The following is a 14,771-nucleotide window of genomic DNA, read 5'->3' as shown; positions in this document are numbered from 1 at the left end:
GTTTAAATTTCAGGGAGGTGACAGGTCAGTAGCTTTGTCAAACAAGCCTGTACAGGGACACCTGCAGACCTCAGGTAGCACACTGCCAGGTTTGGTTTCACTCACACGAATCTGCCTCAATGCAAAGGACTGTACAGGACTGTTGTACCGGGCTGCTTTATACACGTCGTGCTGTAACAGTTCATTGATTTATAGATTCTTTGATCAGCTGGAAATTATTTGGCAACAGTTTTGATCATCGGTTAATCTCTTAGTTCACTGATCAAGGAAACGACGTGAAAAACTGGAAGTCGTTAGACAAAACGCCACAACTGAAGACGCCATCTTGGATTCAAACAATTAATCAATTAATTAAATTGATTATAGATAGATTAATGGACAGGAAGAGATGATCATTGTTTACAGACTTCAGCTTGGAGGCTCAGGCTGATGCTTGGTTTCCTGTCAGATTAGATCAGTTCAGTTCACATAATCACGACACTGAGAAAGTAATAACACGATAGCAGACGACAACACACAGCACATAAATATATACACATACTATTTTTGTCGTGTGTATTTGTGAGGCACACACACCTACAGGCTTTCACCATTCGTGGACAGCACACAAAAGAACCACATAAATGAGACCACCAGGTGCATCCTGCACACAGAGAGGACACACACACACACACACACTTGTCTCCACTACTTAGGACATTGCATCAGCGTAACCCTAACCTTCACCAAAACCACTAACTGCCTTTCAGGTCTGTCCGTTTACTCATCGCATCTCATTTGTTAACACGTGTTCCAGCTGTGAACAGATCCACTTGTGCTTCGGCTACACTGTGAGAAATGGGGGTCAGGTCCACGCTGAGCGAGCCGCCGACCACTCGCTCCAGCCAAAAGTGAATGAGTTCAGACGGACGTCAACCCTGTTAGGTCAGTGTGTCCTTGTCCAGCCCCAGAGAGGAGAGGACACGTCCTGCTAGTTGCATTGCAGAGACAAAGTATTGGCAAATAAAGCTACTTACAACAACAAGGATGAAGACACCAGGTCTGTTTGTGAATCTCAGACTGCTGAAGCTTCATATTAGCTTTGACTAAACTCACAAATGCACAGAGCGAGGGCTGAGGACGGAGCAGTCACAGCACAGAGGGGTCACTTCACAGCCGCTGACTCTCAGTGCACATACAGCACGGAGGGTTATATCAATCACAACCTTAAACCAAGTCCCTAACATTTAATGGTTTTCTACTGCGAGGACGAGCTTTCTGTCCCCCGAAGGAATCACCACAAAGTAGCTGCGAACAGATTTATGTCCCCACAACATGAGTACTACACGCTCACAGACACGCACACAGACACGCACACACCTCGGTGGCAGGCTGGAGGAAGTCATGCTGATCTGTGTGAGTCAAAGTGTGCAGAGGTTGGTGCCCTCTGACTGACACAAACCGTCTCTGACATCAATACATGTTAATCAGCGGGGGACTCTCCCTTCACCGGGCTACAGGGAGGTGAAGGAGTTCACCGTTCAAACCGGATGGGGACGCCCCTCCCCCTTTCTGCCCCCCCCCCCCCCCCCCCCCCCCTCCCCCCCCTCCCCGCCTTTGACCTTTCACCTACACACAACAATCAGACCAAACAGGTACCGGCTCACTGTCTGTTTCAGCTGAAAGCTTCCCCTCAGTCCACATTCAGGTCTGGATTTGTTTCTCGCAGCGACGTGTGTAATTAAGCATTCAGTGGTGCGTCAGCGGCTTCACTCAGCAGACCGAGCCGCTCTTAGATCTGTGGTTGTTGTCACTTATACGGTCACATGATCACATGTTTGCGAAACCATAAATTATTCACACTCACAGATTTTATTGTTCCATTTGACTAGTTGTGCGTTTTGCCCCCAGCAGCACGTGTGAAGAGGCAGAAACATCTGTGCGTTGGTGTTTAGCTTTAATCTGAAAAATGATCTGAGTTCAATCCAAACGTGGCGTCACTGTCTACCAGTCTGCAGCGATGACGGGACTTTAACAGCATCTGAAAAGACTGTGGTGTGTCGCGGGGCCCCTGAGGTCTAAGATGCCGTCAATGGAACAGCAACGTCTCCAGTTCAAACCCAGCACGGGCCCAGCATGTTTCCTCTCTGCCTGTTCACTGGTCGCTATCAAATAAAGACTAAACCCCAATCATCTAAACTAAAACATGTGGCGATGAACCTGGTGAAATCAGATAATACAGATCATAGATAAATGTGTGATTATGATTTCTGTCGTGTGCCTTTATTTATCTCGTACTTAAATCACACGTGTCTGGATTATTTACCCATTAACAGTTTCTCACTGTCACAGTGCATTTCAATATCAGGATATGAAATTACATCTTATACAGGCAGCATTCATCCACAGCCACAGCTGTGCTGTGAGCACCTCTCTGGTTGTTTGTGTTTCTTCCTTCTTATTTATCCTTTAATCGGCTTCTGCTTGTAAACTCGGCTCATTCTGTGAGTCTCCATCTTGGCTCCGTATCCTCACACAAAATGTTGGTGACTGTGTCTTTGCAGAAACACAAGAGGGAGGGAAGTGAGAATGAACTAGAAGAACTGAGGAAGGATGGAGGGCAGAGACTGAGGGGCCCACGAAAAGGGGACACACAGGACGGAGGGGAGGGGGGGGGGGGGCTTCACATCAAAGTTGTGTCTGGTGGCGAGAGATTAGGGACCGCATTGCAAGAGGGGATTGTTCATTCCCCAAAGGGTGTGTGTGTGTGTGTGTGTGTGTGTGTGTGTGTGTGTGTGTGTGTGTGTGTGTGTGTGTGTTAAGGGGGGGTCAGCTCCTCGGGGTCTCTTGCTGGGGGCTGCATTCCTTGTCTGTCATGTACTTTATGGCCCCTTCCAGCTCAGATCGAGCTCCACAGACTGAACTCTGAAGGCACGCAGGCTCCTACCATATATCAGACATTCAGACAAAGGGCAGCTCTCACAGCAACTGTCAAACACTCGCACTTTAAATTATGATGCCAAAATATATTAGAAATATATTAGAAATATATTGGGCTTTGGACGTCCACATTAACAGGCCTGACCAAAGACAACAAAGGTGCAAAGGTGATGCTTTGTTCGCCCGGTGAAGAGAACGGCTTCAGAACCAGGCGTCAGTTTTAAAAAATGTTTGCTGCTCCCGTAACAACAGCGAGGACGAGGCGAGTGACTCATACAGTAAAGACGTGATCAGAAATGTGCAGGGAAACATCGATCCAGAGGGAATCAGGAGTCTCTGACCTCGTGTTACCTTACACAGCCGTGACTCCAGTGAGGAATCCAGATTATGAATTCAGGGCTGGTAGAAGACCAGGAATCCACAGTGGTGGATTAATGCAGGTGAGCTTCCCTGTGGGTGTGGGGACCATTCAACCTGAAGTGAGAACAGGTGACAGCACGAAGAGCATCGTTCTCCGGTCACAACACGCTGCTGCTCGCGTGAACTCCGACCGTGACGGGGAAACCGCGACAGACCTCGGGCCTGTATCCAGATCCGGCCTCTCACACTGTGTTTCTGCTGACTGAGCTTCACTGAGCAACAACTGCTACGACATGTTTACTTCGTGCTTAAATTCACCAGCATTTAACAACCACTGCAAACTGTAGGTGTCCGTTCTCCTTTCTCCTGATGCTTGATATGATTCATGAACGTGGAAATGTGCAGCTCAGAGTTCAGCAGCAGTCAAAAAAAGAAGCCGAGTTCCATAATGATCATGACAAATGGGTAATTATGAGATTAGAGTGTGAAGTAAGTCCAGCTCTAAAAGTGTAAGCCTGGTTAAACCTCGCAGCAAACTAAAGGAACCGCTCTGAGTGCCAGACACTGTGTTGACAAAAGGTTTTCAGTTAATCACGGCCCCTCGGCAAACACATTAGCTTGATTATGGACTTGATCCTTTTTCTTAAACTTCCTGAAGCTTTTACCTCCTCCAGACACAACACGTCACTTTTGTGTGACATGGTATTTTCATTTCTTGCACGAGCCAACAAAGACGAGAAGCTAAAAAATGTGACGGGGTCTAAACCCAGTGCTCACGCTGAACAAACTGAAAGGAGTCGGGTGGATGAGAGGATCAGATCTAACGCACACGTGGATGTATGATGCATCTGAGTCACGCCACATACTAAGACGTATGATCGTGCGTGTTATTCTCCAGCACCTGCAGCTCTCAGTAATCACAGACTAACTTGTTTGTGTGACTTGTTACACAAATCGCTGACGGGTTGTCATAACAACTGCTGCAGGGAGACACCGTGTTTCTAATATACTGTAAAACGTTGATGCCTCTGCACCACAGCTGACACACAGACCGAACCCTGATGGTTCCTGTGTCAGTCAAACTAACGCTGGTGATGGTTTCTAATCAGAATCAGAATAACTTTATTGATCCCCGTAGGGAAATTCTTAATCTAATCATTTCCAAAAGGTTTCCTGAAAAGAACCGAGCGATTTGGTCCAAAATAAAGGACAAATAAGAATGTCCCTGAAAGAAAAGCTTGACTTTCCCCTAATGAATAACAAATTTCATGCCTCTTTCGGAAATGATTAAGAAATGATGGAAATAAAAATAAAACAAAGTCTTGATTTCTTACTATGGAAACTTTTCATGAGTGAATCAGTTGTTCAGTTAATGAAGTTCTTGTAATTTGAGTCTATGAATGTGTTAATACTTACATATAGCCTACGTAACACAGAATTTGTTTCTTGCCCACTGTTTCGTTATGTATGTGACTTGGCTGCTGAAACCCTGAAATTTCCTTTTCAAATGTTCTCAGTCTATCTATCAATGAACAAATACAACCTGCTCCATGGGTCGTCTGACCTTTTTTGTTCCAGTGATGAGATGCATTACCTCCGCAATTACATTCCCATCAGTGCATCCCAGCCTGCACCGGAACACGGTAACACCGCGGTGAACGCCGGTGAACGCGGCTCGTACCTGTAAACTGAATCTGGTCTGGAGGCATCAGCCTGGGTCTGTGTGTCCCTGCTGGCAGATAAACTGACTCAGCCACCTGAAATCTGTCAACGTCCCCCTGAATTAACTCTCCTCCGCTGTGTTATGCACTTCCAGTGACTCCTCCCCTCCGTTTCCCACCGCATGGCTTCTCCCCGCGCGTCGTGACTCCAGATAAAACCAGAACACACCGTTGTTCTGCAGGTAAATTTGTTCCTGCCTATCGAGTAACAGCTCGACTATAAACCACCAACTGACGCGGAGGTAATGCTCCTAGAAGGAAGTTCAGCCGGTAAAACCCCGCCGTCAGTTCTCTGGAGCGCGTTCAAAACCAGGAAACCGCCGCAGCAAAATAAAATAAAACTAAACAAAATCACAAGTGAAATCCTACCGACAAATCACAAGACGTCGACCAGTCAGAGCAGATCTATCATCACACCGCGGTTAACCGTGCAGGGGCACCACGGGCGAGCTGCTAAATCACTGTGCATTCACTTTCCTGCGCCGCACACACACACACACACTCTCATGTCGGAATAACATGATTATAGACACAAGAAGAAGACACAGCGCAGCTCTCAGCACCAGGAGCGTCTTCACCGAGAAAACAACTATATTATAACCGGAGATACAGAACTATAAAGTCAGACTGAACTTCAGCAGCAGACACAGAGGAGATCACTGCAAACTCTGCAGATTATTCTCAGATTATTAGAATGTAGGATGAATATTACATGGAGACAACATGCGCTTTAAAACCACCATTAACTGAACACAAACGCACTGTAACCGTGCACACGACCAGTTTCTGGTCGAACTCCTGGTCGATTAACGTGTCTTCGTTAGGTTCAGCAACATCTGTCTGCAGATCGGTTTACCGTGCACATGGGCAGCGCGACTACCGACCCGCAAACTCCACAAGTGCACCAAGAAATAAAGTAAAAGAACACAACACAAACTACAAACCCACAAACCGCCTCAGAGTCAGATGTGCTGATAAGATAAAGCGGAATTAATCGCTCGGTAAAAGTCTTAAATAAATCCTGCAACGAAAAAAAAAAACCGCCCTCACCACTGAAAAACTTACATAACAATCCAGGCGTCCTGCGCTCATCCACCGCGGGAGAAGAGTGAAGGAAGAGCCGCGGTTCGATGAAGAGTCGAGTGTGTGGAAGGTGAGTTTGGAACAGCTCGGAGATCGGACTTGAACTTGGGCAGGGATCGGGACTCGGTCTACTCCTGTCGCAGGACCTGTTCGCTCTGTCGGAGCATGCTGCTGCAGATCTCCGCCGCGCTCCGCCACTCTCTCTCTCTCTCTCTCTCACTCTCTCTCTCTCTCTCTCTCTCTCCCTCTGTGTGTGTGTGTGTGTGCTCCGTGTGCGTCCCGCTGCAGACTGACTGATCCTCTGACTGAGGCTCGGCCCACATGTAGTCGGCTCGCAGAGGGAGGTCAGAGGAGATTGGTTGCTCTGACCACTCGAGGTTTTCCCAGGTGAGATCGTCAACTCCCATTTTCTGTCCCCTGAGATGAAAACGAAAAGAAAACGTGTGAGCAGGAACTACTTTTCTTCTTACACAACTTACTCCCCACCACCACCACCACCACCTCCAACACTCACCCCTCTCTCTCTGTTTCTTCAGTCTGAGTCAACCTCACTTCACCGTGTTTCATTAGGAAACAGTGAGACACACTCCCTTTCCCCCCGGGGAGGTGAAACCCGGTGTAGCTGAACAGAAACTGCAGGTGATCCATGTTCACAGCAGCCTCTGCTGTTTTCCCTCAGACTCTCCCACACGTTCCTCATGAGGAGTCCTGAACATCTCAGTGGCAAAACGTGCTTTTACTCCACTACACTCACCTGACAACAAGCAGTTACCTGATAACAAGCAGTTACCTGACAGCTGCAGGTACTTTTCAGACCATGTTACAGATGAAACCATTGGTGGAAGAAGAACTCCTCTAAGTAGTTATAGTTTATAGCAAAGTAAAACTGCTCCTTTACAAGAAAAACTACAACATATATATTTTTATTTGAAAGTTAGTGCTGGACTGAGCAGCAGTTAAGAATCTACAGCTGTCAGATAAACGCAGTGAAGTAAAAAGTACAATATCTCCCTTTGAAATTACCATAAATTTGTGCTCCAGCCAAGTATTTAAGTAAATGTGCTTTATTATTAAGTGTACATGTTATAATTATATAATAATCATGTTTTTGTTTATAATCAAATGATATGTATATTTTTAATGCCCCAGCTGATCTGATTCAGCAGTTTTCATGGATTGTTTGTCGTTAAAACCACATTTTCATGATTAAATATTTGTATTTCGCCTTTAACGTCTCTCGAGCTCCTCGGGAAAAGACAGAATCTGCGCATGCGCATTGAATAACCCGGAAAAAGGAGTCCAAAACAGAGCAGAGCGGCTTCTGACGGCTTTTCTGGGAAATTCTGCAGATTTAAACAAATAAAGCTGAAAAATAAAGATGCAGCTTCACTTCACCAAAGATGTTTTACCGGACTCAGTCAGCACAGACTTCCAGAACCTGAACAAATTCAACGAGCAGGTAAATCCAGCCGCTTTTTACCGCAACTCACCGGATTATTATTCTGTTCTATTATCCCGAGGTTTAACTCGCCTTCAGACACCTGTGAAACCTGTCTGGGTTTATTGATGAATTATCGGGATCAGATCGGTAAAACGCAGCAGCTGACAGACGCAGCGCTCATGTGGATCATGTGACAGTGAACCAGTGAAGTACTCAGCTGTTTAACTGCTGTGACTGTGTGTCAGTACCACAGAGCAGAGGTACTGTAAAAAAAAGTCATGAATGCAAAGGTTTACTTAAGTAAAAGTACCAAAAACTTTACTTAAAGTAATTACAGTAAAAATACTCATGTGCGCGGACGGATGAATGTTGGGATGAATTCCCGGGACCCTCATCATGATTATGTTCCTGAGAATTAAATTGAATTATCTCATACATTAACATTAAGGACCCAGGAGAGAGACACCTGATGTCTCATCATTGTAATATTTCACTTTATTGAATGGTTTCACTTTCTCACATTTCTGCATGTCATTGAAAATCTGTGTATAGATCCAGAAAACTATCGCTTTGTAAGAAAATACTGATGAAGGACAGGGAAACAAATCACACAACATTTCTGATGGAAGTTTATTTTTCTCGAGTAAAGGTTTTTTTTTTTAATTCTTTGCAGCAGTTTCAGGGTCTGATTGAAATTCTGTTCCAGTTCCTCCTGGAGCCTAAAGAGGTGAACACACACACACGCACACACGCACACACACATGCACACACACACACGCGCGCACACACACACACACACACGCACACACATGCACACACACAATTTTGATGTTAATGGGACTTTGGATTCAGTGATTAGCCTTGATAACTGAACCGAGGTGAAACATTGCCTGTCCTATTGTGTGTGTGTGCAAATGAATGCACGGATTTGTGTGTGTGTGTGTGTCTGCGTGTGTGTAGACGGAGAGGTTCATGCAGCAGCTCACTGAGTTTGCAGGGGAACATGGGATGAGCGCCGGCCCTCTGAGGAACCTGATGAAGAGCGTCCTCCTGGTGCCGCAGGGTGGGAGAAACACATATCCATCCATCTGCTGAACATCTTTATTCAACAGAATAAATCCAGTGATTCCCAGATGTTAGGCTGAGATAATGTGGCGTGAATCTGGTTGCTGATGTCCCCACTCACCCTCCTCTGTCCTGCCTTATACCTCAGTTAATGATTTCCTACGTTAGGCAGAATAAAACCTAGCTCTTAACCCGAGAACTAACCTCTCACCGTCTTCAAACACTTTGTAAGGAGTAGCTGAACATAATGGGACATTTGCTTCTGGCTGATCGCTTGATAAAAAGTTCTGCCTGACACATGTACAATGCACATTGTACATGATGCACAAGACAACTGAACCTTTTTTTCCAGAAATGCTTTAGGTCGTTTCACCCGGAACAATCTCTACCAGCATAAGAAACACAAGCAGCCCATGTCGACCAATCACAGTTTTTTGTAATTCCCACGGCCATCATCTGTGGTGTAGACTACAGCATGAACTCTGACCCTGCACAGGTAGCCACAGTAGGTTTGACTTAACCCTGTTACACAGAAACCCTGCTCTGGTACAAACTTGTGGCTCTTGGAAAAAAAAATCCTCACACTTGTTGATGCCAAAACCTGATGTGTGCTGTTTTTTCTGCCGCCAAACTTCAGTGTAGCCAGTAGACGGAGTAAAATACAGGCCTGTTATCAACAGGGATCAGAGGAAAACTACCAGAACTAAACAGAAAAAACTCTGGAAAAGGTCAAAACTCTAATTGTGCAACCTGACTATTTACAGTAAATCACCCTCTTTTTAAAGCAGTCGTCTGTACAGATGCATATCTAACCCCAACCCCGAACACACACACACTCACTACTTTTGAAATTTCCCACAAAGCTCAAAACTTGACACTTGTGAAAATTCAGCTATAAAGTGACAGAGAAGCTGCAGCTGCACGAAAGTTTCCGTCTCAGTGACAGTGATTCTCCTGTTTTCTCCTCAGGAGCCCTGAAGAAAAACCTGACAGCCGAGCAGATCAAAGAAGACCTCGTGACTTTAGGTACACATCTGAGTCCTTCATCGCCGAGCTGATCATTAACAGGGTCAATTCTAAACCAGGGGTTTGAGCACAGCTGCTGGATGGTGTTCTCTTATGACACTGCATCCCGCTGAAAATAAGTTCCCACGGTATTTTCACTCACTATCGTAGACATTTTGTACATGAAACCAAACCTGCTGTATCTGTTGTTTCCTCAGGACTAAACGAGGACAAGACGGCTCATTTTTCACAGCAGGTACCTTTACATAAAATCCTGACGCTTTAATTTTAGACTTTTAGATGCAATAAGATGCATCAGCCACAGACAGTCCTTATGTTCCAGTTATTACCATTCATCAGTTTGTCTCTAATGACCATGTACATGCACCGTTTTCTTCCATACAATTCTTTGTTATTGTACCAGAAATCATTTCATAAGCACAGGAGTCTTTCTGACATTTGTGAGTTATGTTTTGCAGTGGGGGGAGCACTATGCAGCACTGTCCAGACTCGCTGTTGGACAGACTCTGATGGTCAACCAGCTGGTGGACATGGAGTGGAAGTTTGGAGGTAAGACGAACCAAAGCCACAGCAGATTTAGCTTTTGAAATTATAGGTTTAGCGTAAGTTTATTTCTGTGCAGACTGGGAGGGCTGCAGTCCGCTCTCCTCCCTAAGTTACACTGCATATTCATGGCCAGGAGTCTCCAGTCTAACATGGTGATTAGCATAGCTTATGTCCTCTAATGCTTTGTATAGGATTTAGTCTCATTTAAGCACCTCAGATGTGCAGAGATGATGGGTCTCTATCAGGCCTCGTTCTTTATTCGCACAACCTAATGACTGCGAAAGACTCACAGGTGATAGAGATGCTAATACACCGAGCAGGAGAGTCATTAGCATCATGTTAAACTATTGTTGAGCTGATCTTCATGTTTAAACACACTGTGCTTCGGTTTGTGAGGAGGTGGACAGGGAGTGCCCGGATGTGCTGCGCCCCACCGTAGTTTACTCCACTGTTTATTGAAATGCAAAACCTCCAGCCAGACAAAGAGACTGTGTCTCTGCATGTTGACAGTGAGTCAGCTGCATCCAGTCGGGCATCTGTGGAGGCTTGACGAGCCGGAGAGTCAAACATGGCCACTGCTCGTCGCACACTGTGTTATTCACATGGACCATCTCATACAATGCTGAGCGGAAATAAAGGAAATAAAAATCAGTAACCAGGTGCTTGGATTTGTTGTATATTTTGTTGTAGGGTGAAATTCAAAAAACCTTAAACTGAATAAACAGAGCATGTTTTTTTTTTTCATGGAAAATAATTCACTATAAATATAAAGTGTAATTCAAATGTAATATTTCATTTCTATCAACAATTCTTCTAACAATTTATAGTCTGTTTTTACAGCATCCCTCCTCCAGCTGGAAGAAAGCCCATATGTTTTTCATTAAGCCAGTATGTAGACACACAAAGAATGTGTGGTGGTGTTTGCTCCACAAAAGCAACATCGAAGAATAAAAATTAAATAGAGCAAAAGTAAGATCGTAAAAAAATAATGAAATAAACCAAAAATCAAATTAAAATCTCTTTACAGACAATTATGGTATTTGTGAGATGTGATATAAAAAGTTGTAATAAAATACGGACTGTGCTACAGAGGAGAAGTGAGATGTGTGAAATATATGAAACTGACAAGTTCCAGGTAAACAGATAAACAGAAATAAAACATAGATGGAAAACAATAAAATCTTACAGCTGCTTTGGTCACACATCCTGACATGTTATGGATTTTATTAGCAGCCGTTCGGGGTCACGTTTGTGTCTGAGTCCTGAGAATAACGTGTTTCTTTAGCATTAGCATTCTTTAGATGTCCTTCTTTTGTCCCCGGCTGGTCTCTAACTGCGTCTGCTGCTGTTTGGTGCTGAGCAGGTTGTGTGCAGTGGGCTGTTGGAGCTTGTTTGTTGAAAATAGTTGTGGTGAGACTGAACCATACAGTAAATTTACTGTGAAAACCAAAACAATGAGCTTAAAGAGGCAAAAAAAGTTCCGCAGAGCCACAGAGTTAGTGATGATTCTCTGTGGGAGCAGACTCACTTTGTTCAGGATGATCGTGGGGGGGCGGGGGGGCATGTTGTGCCTTTGTTTGTGATTTCATTGGTCAGTGTTTATGAACTGAAGTGTCATGATGTGTTTTCTGACCCACACAGTGACAGTCGGCACCAGTGAGATTCAGAAAGTGGGCAACATCTTTCTGCAGGTATGACAGCTCTGTAAACCCTACACACACACACACACACACACACACAGTGACACGCCTCTTTGCTCAGTTTGGTTGAACACACACTTTGTCCTCCTGCAGTTGAAGCTGGTGGTCAGAAAGGGAAATTCCACAGAAAACATCTACATGGGTGAGTTTACTGACAAAAACAGCTCTGACAACATGTTAATTACATTCATGTCATTTACCGTATGTGGCCTCGGTGAAATGAAGAGAGTGAGTGTTTCTGTTTGTGTTCTGTACTTTGTGTTGTAAGTGAGGTAAATCAGTTCGTCAGGTCTGCAGGTTCCTCCCAGACACAGATTGATAGCACTGAAATGTAAATATGTGCTTTTGGGGTTTTTTTTTTTTTTACCCTGCCCCTATCTCCTGGTGCGTTGCCTAACCCAGGCACAGAGATATTTGTAATCATCAGGAATGCACAGCTTGCAAAAGCAGTGGAGAAAAAAATCCAGCCTGAGATGGAGACTATAATTTATTTTCACGTTCCCCTGACATTCAGCCGCTGCCACTCCTGTTTCTCCTTTTGGAAAAGTTGCATTACAGGCGAATAGACGGGTTTCCGAACAACGTTACTGAGATTCTGGAGCTGATGCTTTTCTGCCTGGAATCGCACAAATTCCAAACGTCATGCAGATAAAATGTGGGGAATGAAACCTCCTTGTTTCATCAGAGCCAGTAATTGGCTCTTAGCTCAGCTCCGACAGTGTTTAATTATCACTTTACATTTTTTATTGTTATTTTTTAATGATTTTATTTGTAGTGAAACAGAAAAGAACTGTTTTTTTTCTGGTGACTGTTTCCTGTTTTCTTCCTTCTTCTCTTCCAGAGTTGACGCTCCCTCAGTTTTACAACTTCCTGCACGAGATGGAAAGAGCCAAGGCCAGCATGGAGTGTTTCAGCTGAGGGTGTGTGTGTGTGTGTGTGTGTGTGTGTGTGTGTGTGTGTGTGTGTGTGTGTGTGTGTGTGTGTGTGTGTGTGTGTGTGTAGGGGTGTGTGTGTGTGTGTGTGTGTGTGTGTAGGTGTGTGTGTGTGTGTGTGTGTGTAGGTGTGTGTGTGTGTGTGTAGGTGTGTGTGTGCGCCCCCCCATGACTGAAGCTAAACACAAAAACATATTCTGTAGTTTTCTGACATTTCTACTCAAATCTGCCAGTAAAGATGCAGCAGAAGAAGAAAACACTTGCACACTGTGTTTTTTTCAGACTTCTCACTGAATTTCTTCTTTGGGAGAAAACGAAAGGAAGTGTTTTTTTTTTTTGTGAACTGAGATGTGAATGAAATTTTTCTCGTTCGTCATTAAGATTTTTAAACTTTGGCTTTTTAATCAAAACTGTGAAATGAAGAGAGAAAGTTCATCCAACCTCACTCAGTAGTAGTATAGTAATAATAATGACAATCATGAGAACTAAGGGATGGTTCAAGGTAAGCCTAAGCCACCTGTGACCCAAACTGGTAAATGGTTCCACTGTAGAGGAGGAATTTTAAATTCTCCTCTGGATTTTACCAGAAACCGATGCAGAGAAGCAGCAGCACTCAGGATCACAGACCTGTTGGGGCAGCCTGATGATAAGAAAAAGCAACTATCAGTTGTAATGACAAAATGAGTGGTGATAAAAAGGCTCGATAGAGATAAATACCACACACTGAAGCATAAAAACCCTGAGGATATTTCAGAAAGTTGAGCGAATCAGGTGTACATGTATCTACTGGTCCTCCTCATTCAGCATTTCTACCCTTCTACGATTTACAGCAATTAGTTCAGCACTTAACCGAGAGGGTTTGGCCCAATGGGATAATCTCTACATGTGTATGAAAATTAAGTTAGGTCAGACTGTCTGTCAGGAATGTGCTCAGCAAGTTTCGTGGCATTCTGCCGACGGGATCAGGGAATCTGATGTTACTCCTGAAAGCCTCTGCTCATCTGCCGCAGTTCTGGATCTCACAGGGTGCAGACGCGTCACCTTTCAGCCAAAATCACCGTTTTCAACCCAGAGCAGATCATTTGTGTGATCTGTGTTGATTGACAGATGAGTTTTTGAAGACTGGAGGGGCTCGGGACGATGTGTCGAGCTCGGGACTGTTTAACAGCCTCATAAAATTGAGTTATTTTGATTTTGCAAACGTTAACCATCGCGCTTTGGATGTAACATCAGGTGTTAACGGTATTTCCACTGAGTCTAATGTTGTGCTTCTTATTCCAGATTCCACTGTGGGACAACTCACAACTCAAGTTACCGGTAAACAGTTTGATTTTGGATTTGTTTTGGACTAATTCACCTAGACACTAATAAATTGGACCTGTGTTACTCATGATGTAGTTAAACAGTGCTTGTTTGCCGAGCTCTCAGTGAATTACAGAGGTGACAGTTTACTGGTTGTGAAATGAGTTCATAAACGTCATATCTGAGCTGACACACATTTCAGTTGGAATACTATAATGAGCAAAAAACACATTGGTTTTTATGACCTCCACCCCAATCTACGTCCCTGTCTTATTTATGTGGTATGTACGAGGGAGTGATGTTTCTGTCTGCCCCGACTCACTTTATATTTTTCACAGTCGTGAACAAGATCAGACGTATAGCTCTTCCTTACGATGATCGGTGTCTGTAACCCCAGACTTTGTTCCACCAACAGTTCTTCCCTTCAGGAACTCTTGTATCTGGTTTAACATCCTGTCGCAGGCTATAACCTTTACAACCAACGCTGTATATAACACGTCCTTCCTTCCATCAAGCGTTCAGTATCCAGACAGACCCTGACAAGTGAGTTCTCATTAAAAAGTGCTATTTTAAACTTTATAGACTCCTGACCCAGTCTGAACATGTTGTAACAGTGGACTATCTGCAGACTGCACTGTACTGTAGTGCAATCTCCAGTTTGTAAGTCTGCAGACGT

The 14,771-nt window shown here is 44.4% G+C and overlaps 2 protein-coding genes across 3 annotated transcripts in view; one reads left to right on the top strand and one right to left on the bottom strand.

Moving 5' to 3' along the window:
- Positions 1-6,308, bottom strand: part of dnmt3bb.1 (DNA (cytosine-5-)-methyltransferase 3 beta, duplicate b.1) — a 30,286-nt gene extending 23,978 nt beyond the window's left edge. Inside the window, exon 1 of one of the 2 annotated variants that reach the window (XM_041053274.1) lies at positions 6,066-6,308. In XM_041053274.1, the coding sequence (XP_040909208.1) occupies positions 6,066-6,067 (2 nt within the window). In that variant the 5' untranslated portion in view covers positions 6,068-6,308. The remainder of the gene's footprint in view (positions 1-6,065) is intronic. The other variant, XM_041053265.1, reaches the window with a different exon arrangement.
- Positions 6,309-7,372: 1,064 nt separating this feature from the next.
- On the top strand, positions 7,373-13,061 carry commd7 (COMM domain containing 7). The gene is made up of 9 exons (XM_041056377.1): positions 7,373-7,542; positions 8,198-8,251; positions 8,485-8,587; positions 9,559-9,615; positions 9,813-9,850; positions 10,074-10,164; positions 11,803-11,852; positions 11,955-12,003; positions 12,703-13,061. Exons 1-9 carry the CDS (start codon positions 7,462-7,464, stop codon positions 12,777-12,779), a joined length of 600 nt encoding a protein of 199 aa, XP_040912311.1. The 5' UTR covers positions 7,373-7,461; the 3' UTR covers positions 12,780-13,061.
- The last annotated feature ends 1,710 nt before the right edge of the window (positions 13,062-14,771 follow it).

This window comes from Toxotes jaculatrix, chromosome 2 (genome assembly GCF_017976425.1).
Source record: "Toxotes jaculatrix isolate fToxJac2 chromosome 2, fToxJac2.pri, whole genome shotgun sequence".
Taxonomy (NCBI): Eukaryota; Metazoa; Chordata; class Actinopteri; family Toxotidae; genus Toxotes; species Toxotes jaculatrix.
This window is presented reverse-complemented; position numbering and strand designations above follow the sequence as displayed.

Coding starts and splice junctions, on each gene's coding strand:
- commd7 (XM_041056377.1), top strand. CDS start 7,462: ATGCAGCTTCACTTCACCAAAGATGTTTTACCGGACTCAGTCAGCACA. Junction 8,252..8,484: donor TCCTCCTGGAGCCTAAAGAG/GTGAACACACAC, acceptor GCGTGTGTGTAG/ACGGAGAGGTTCATGCAGCA. Junction 11,853..11,954: donor TGGGCAACATCTTTCTGCAG/GTATGACAGCTC, acceptor GTCCTCCTGCAG/TTGAAGCTGGTGGTCAGAAA.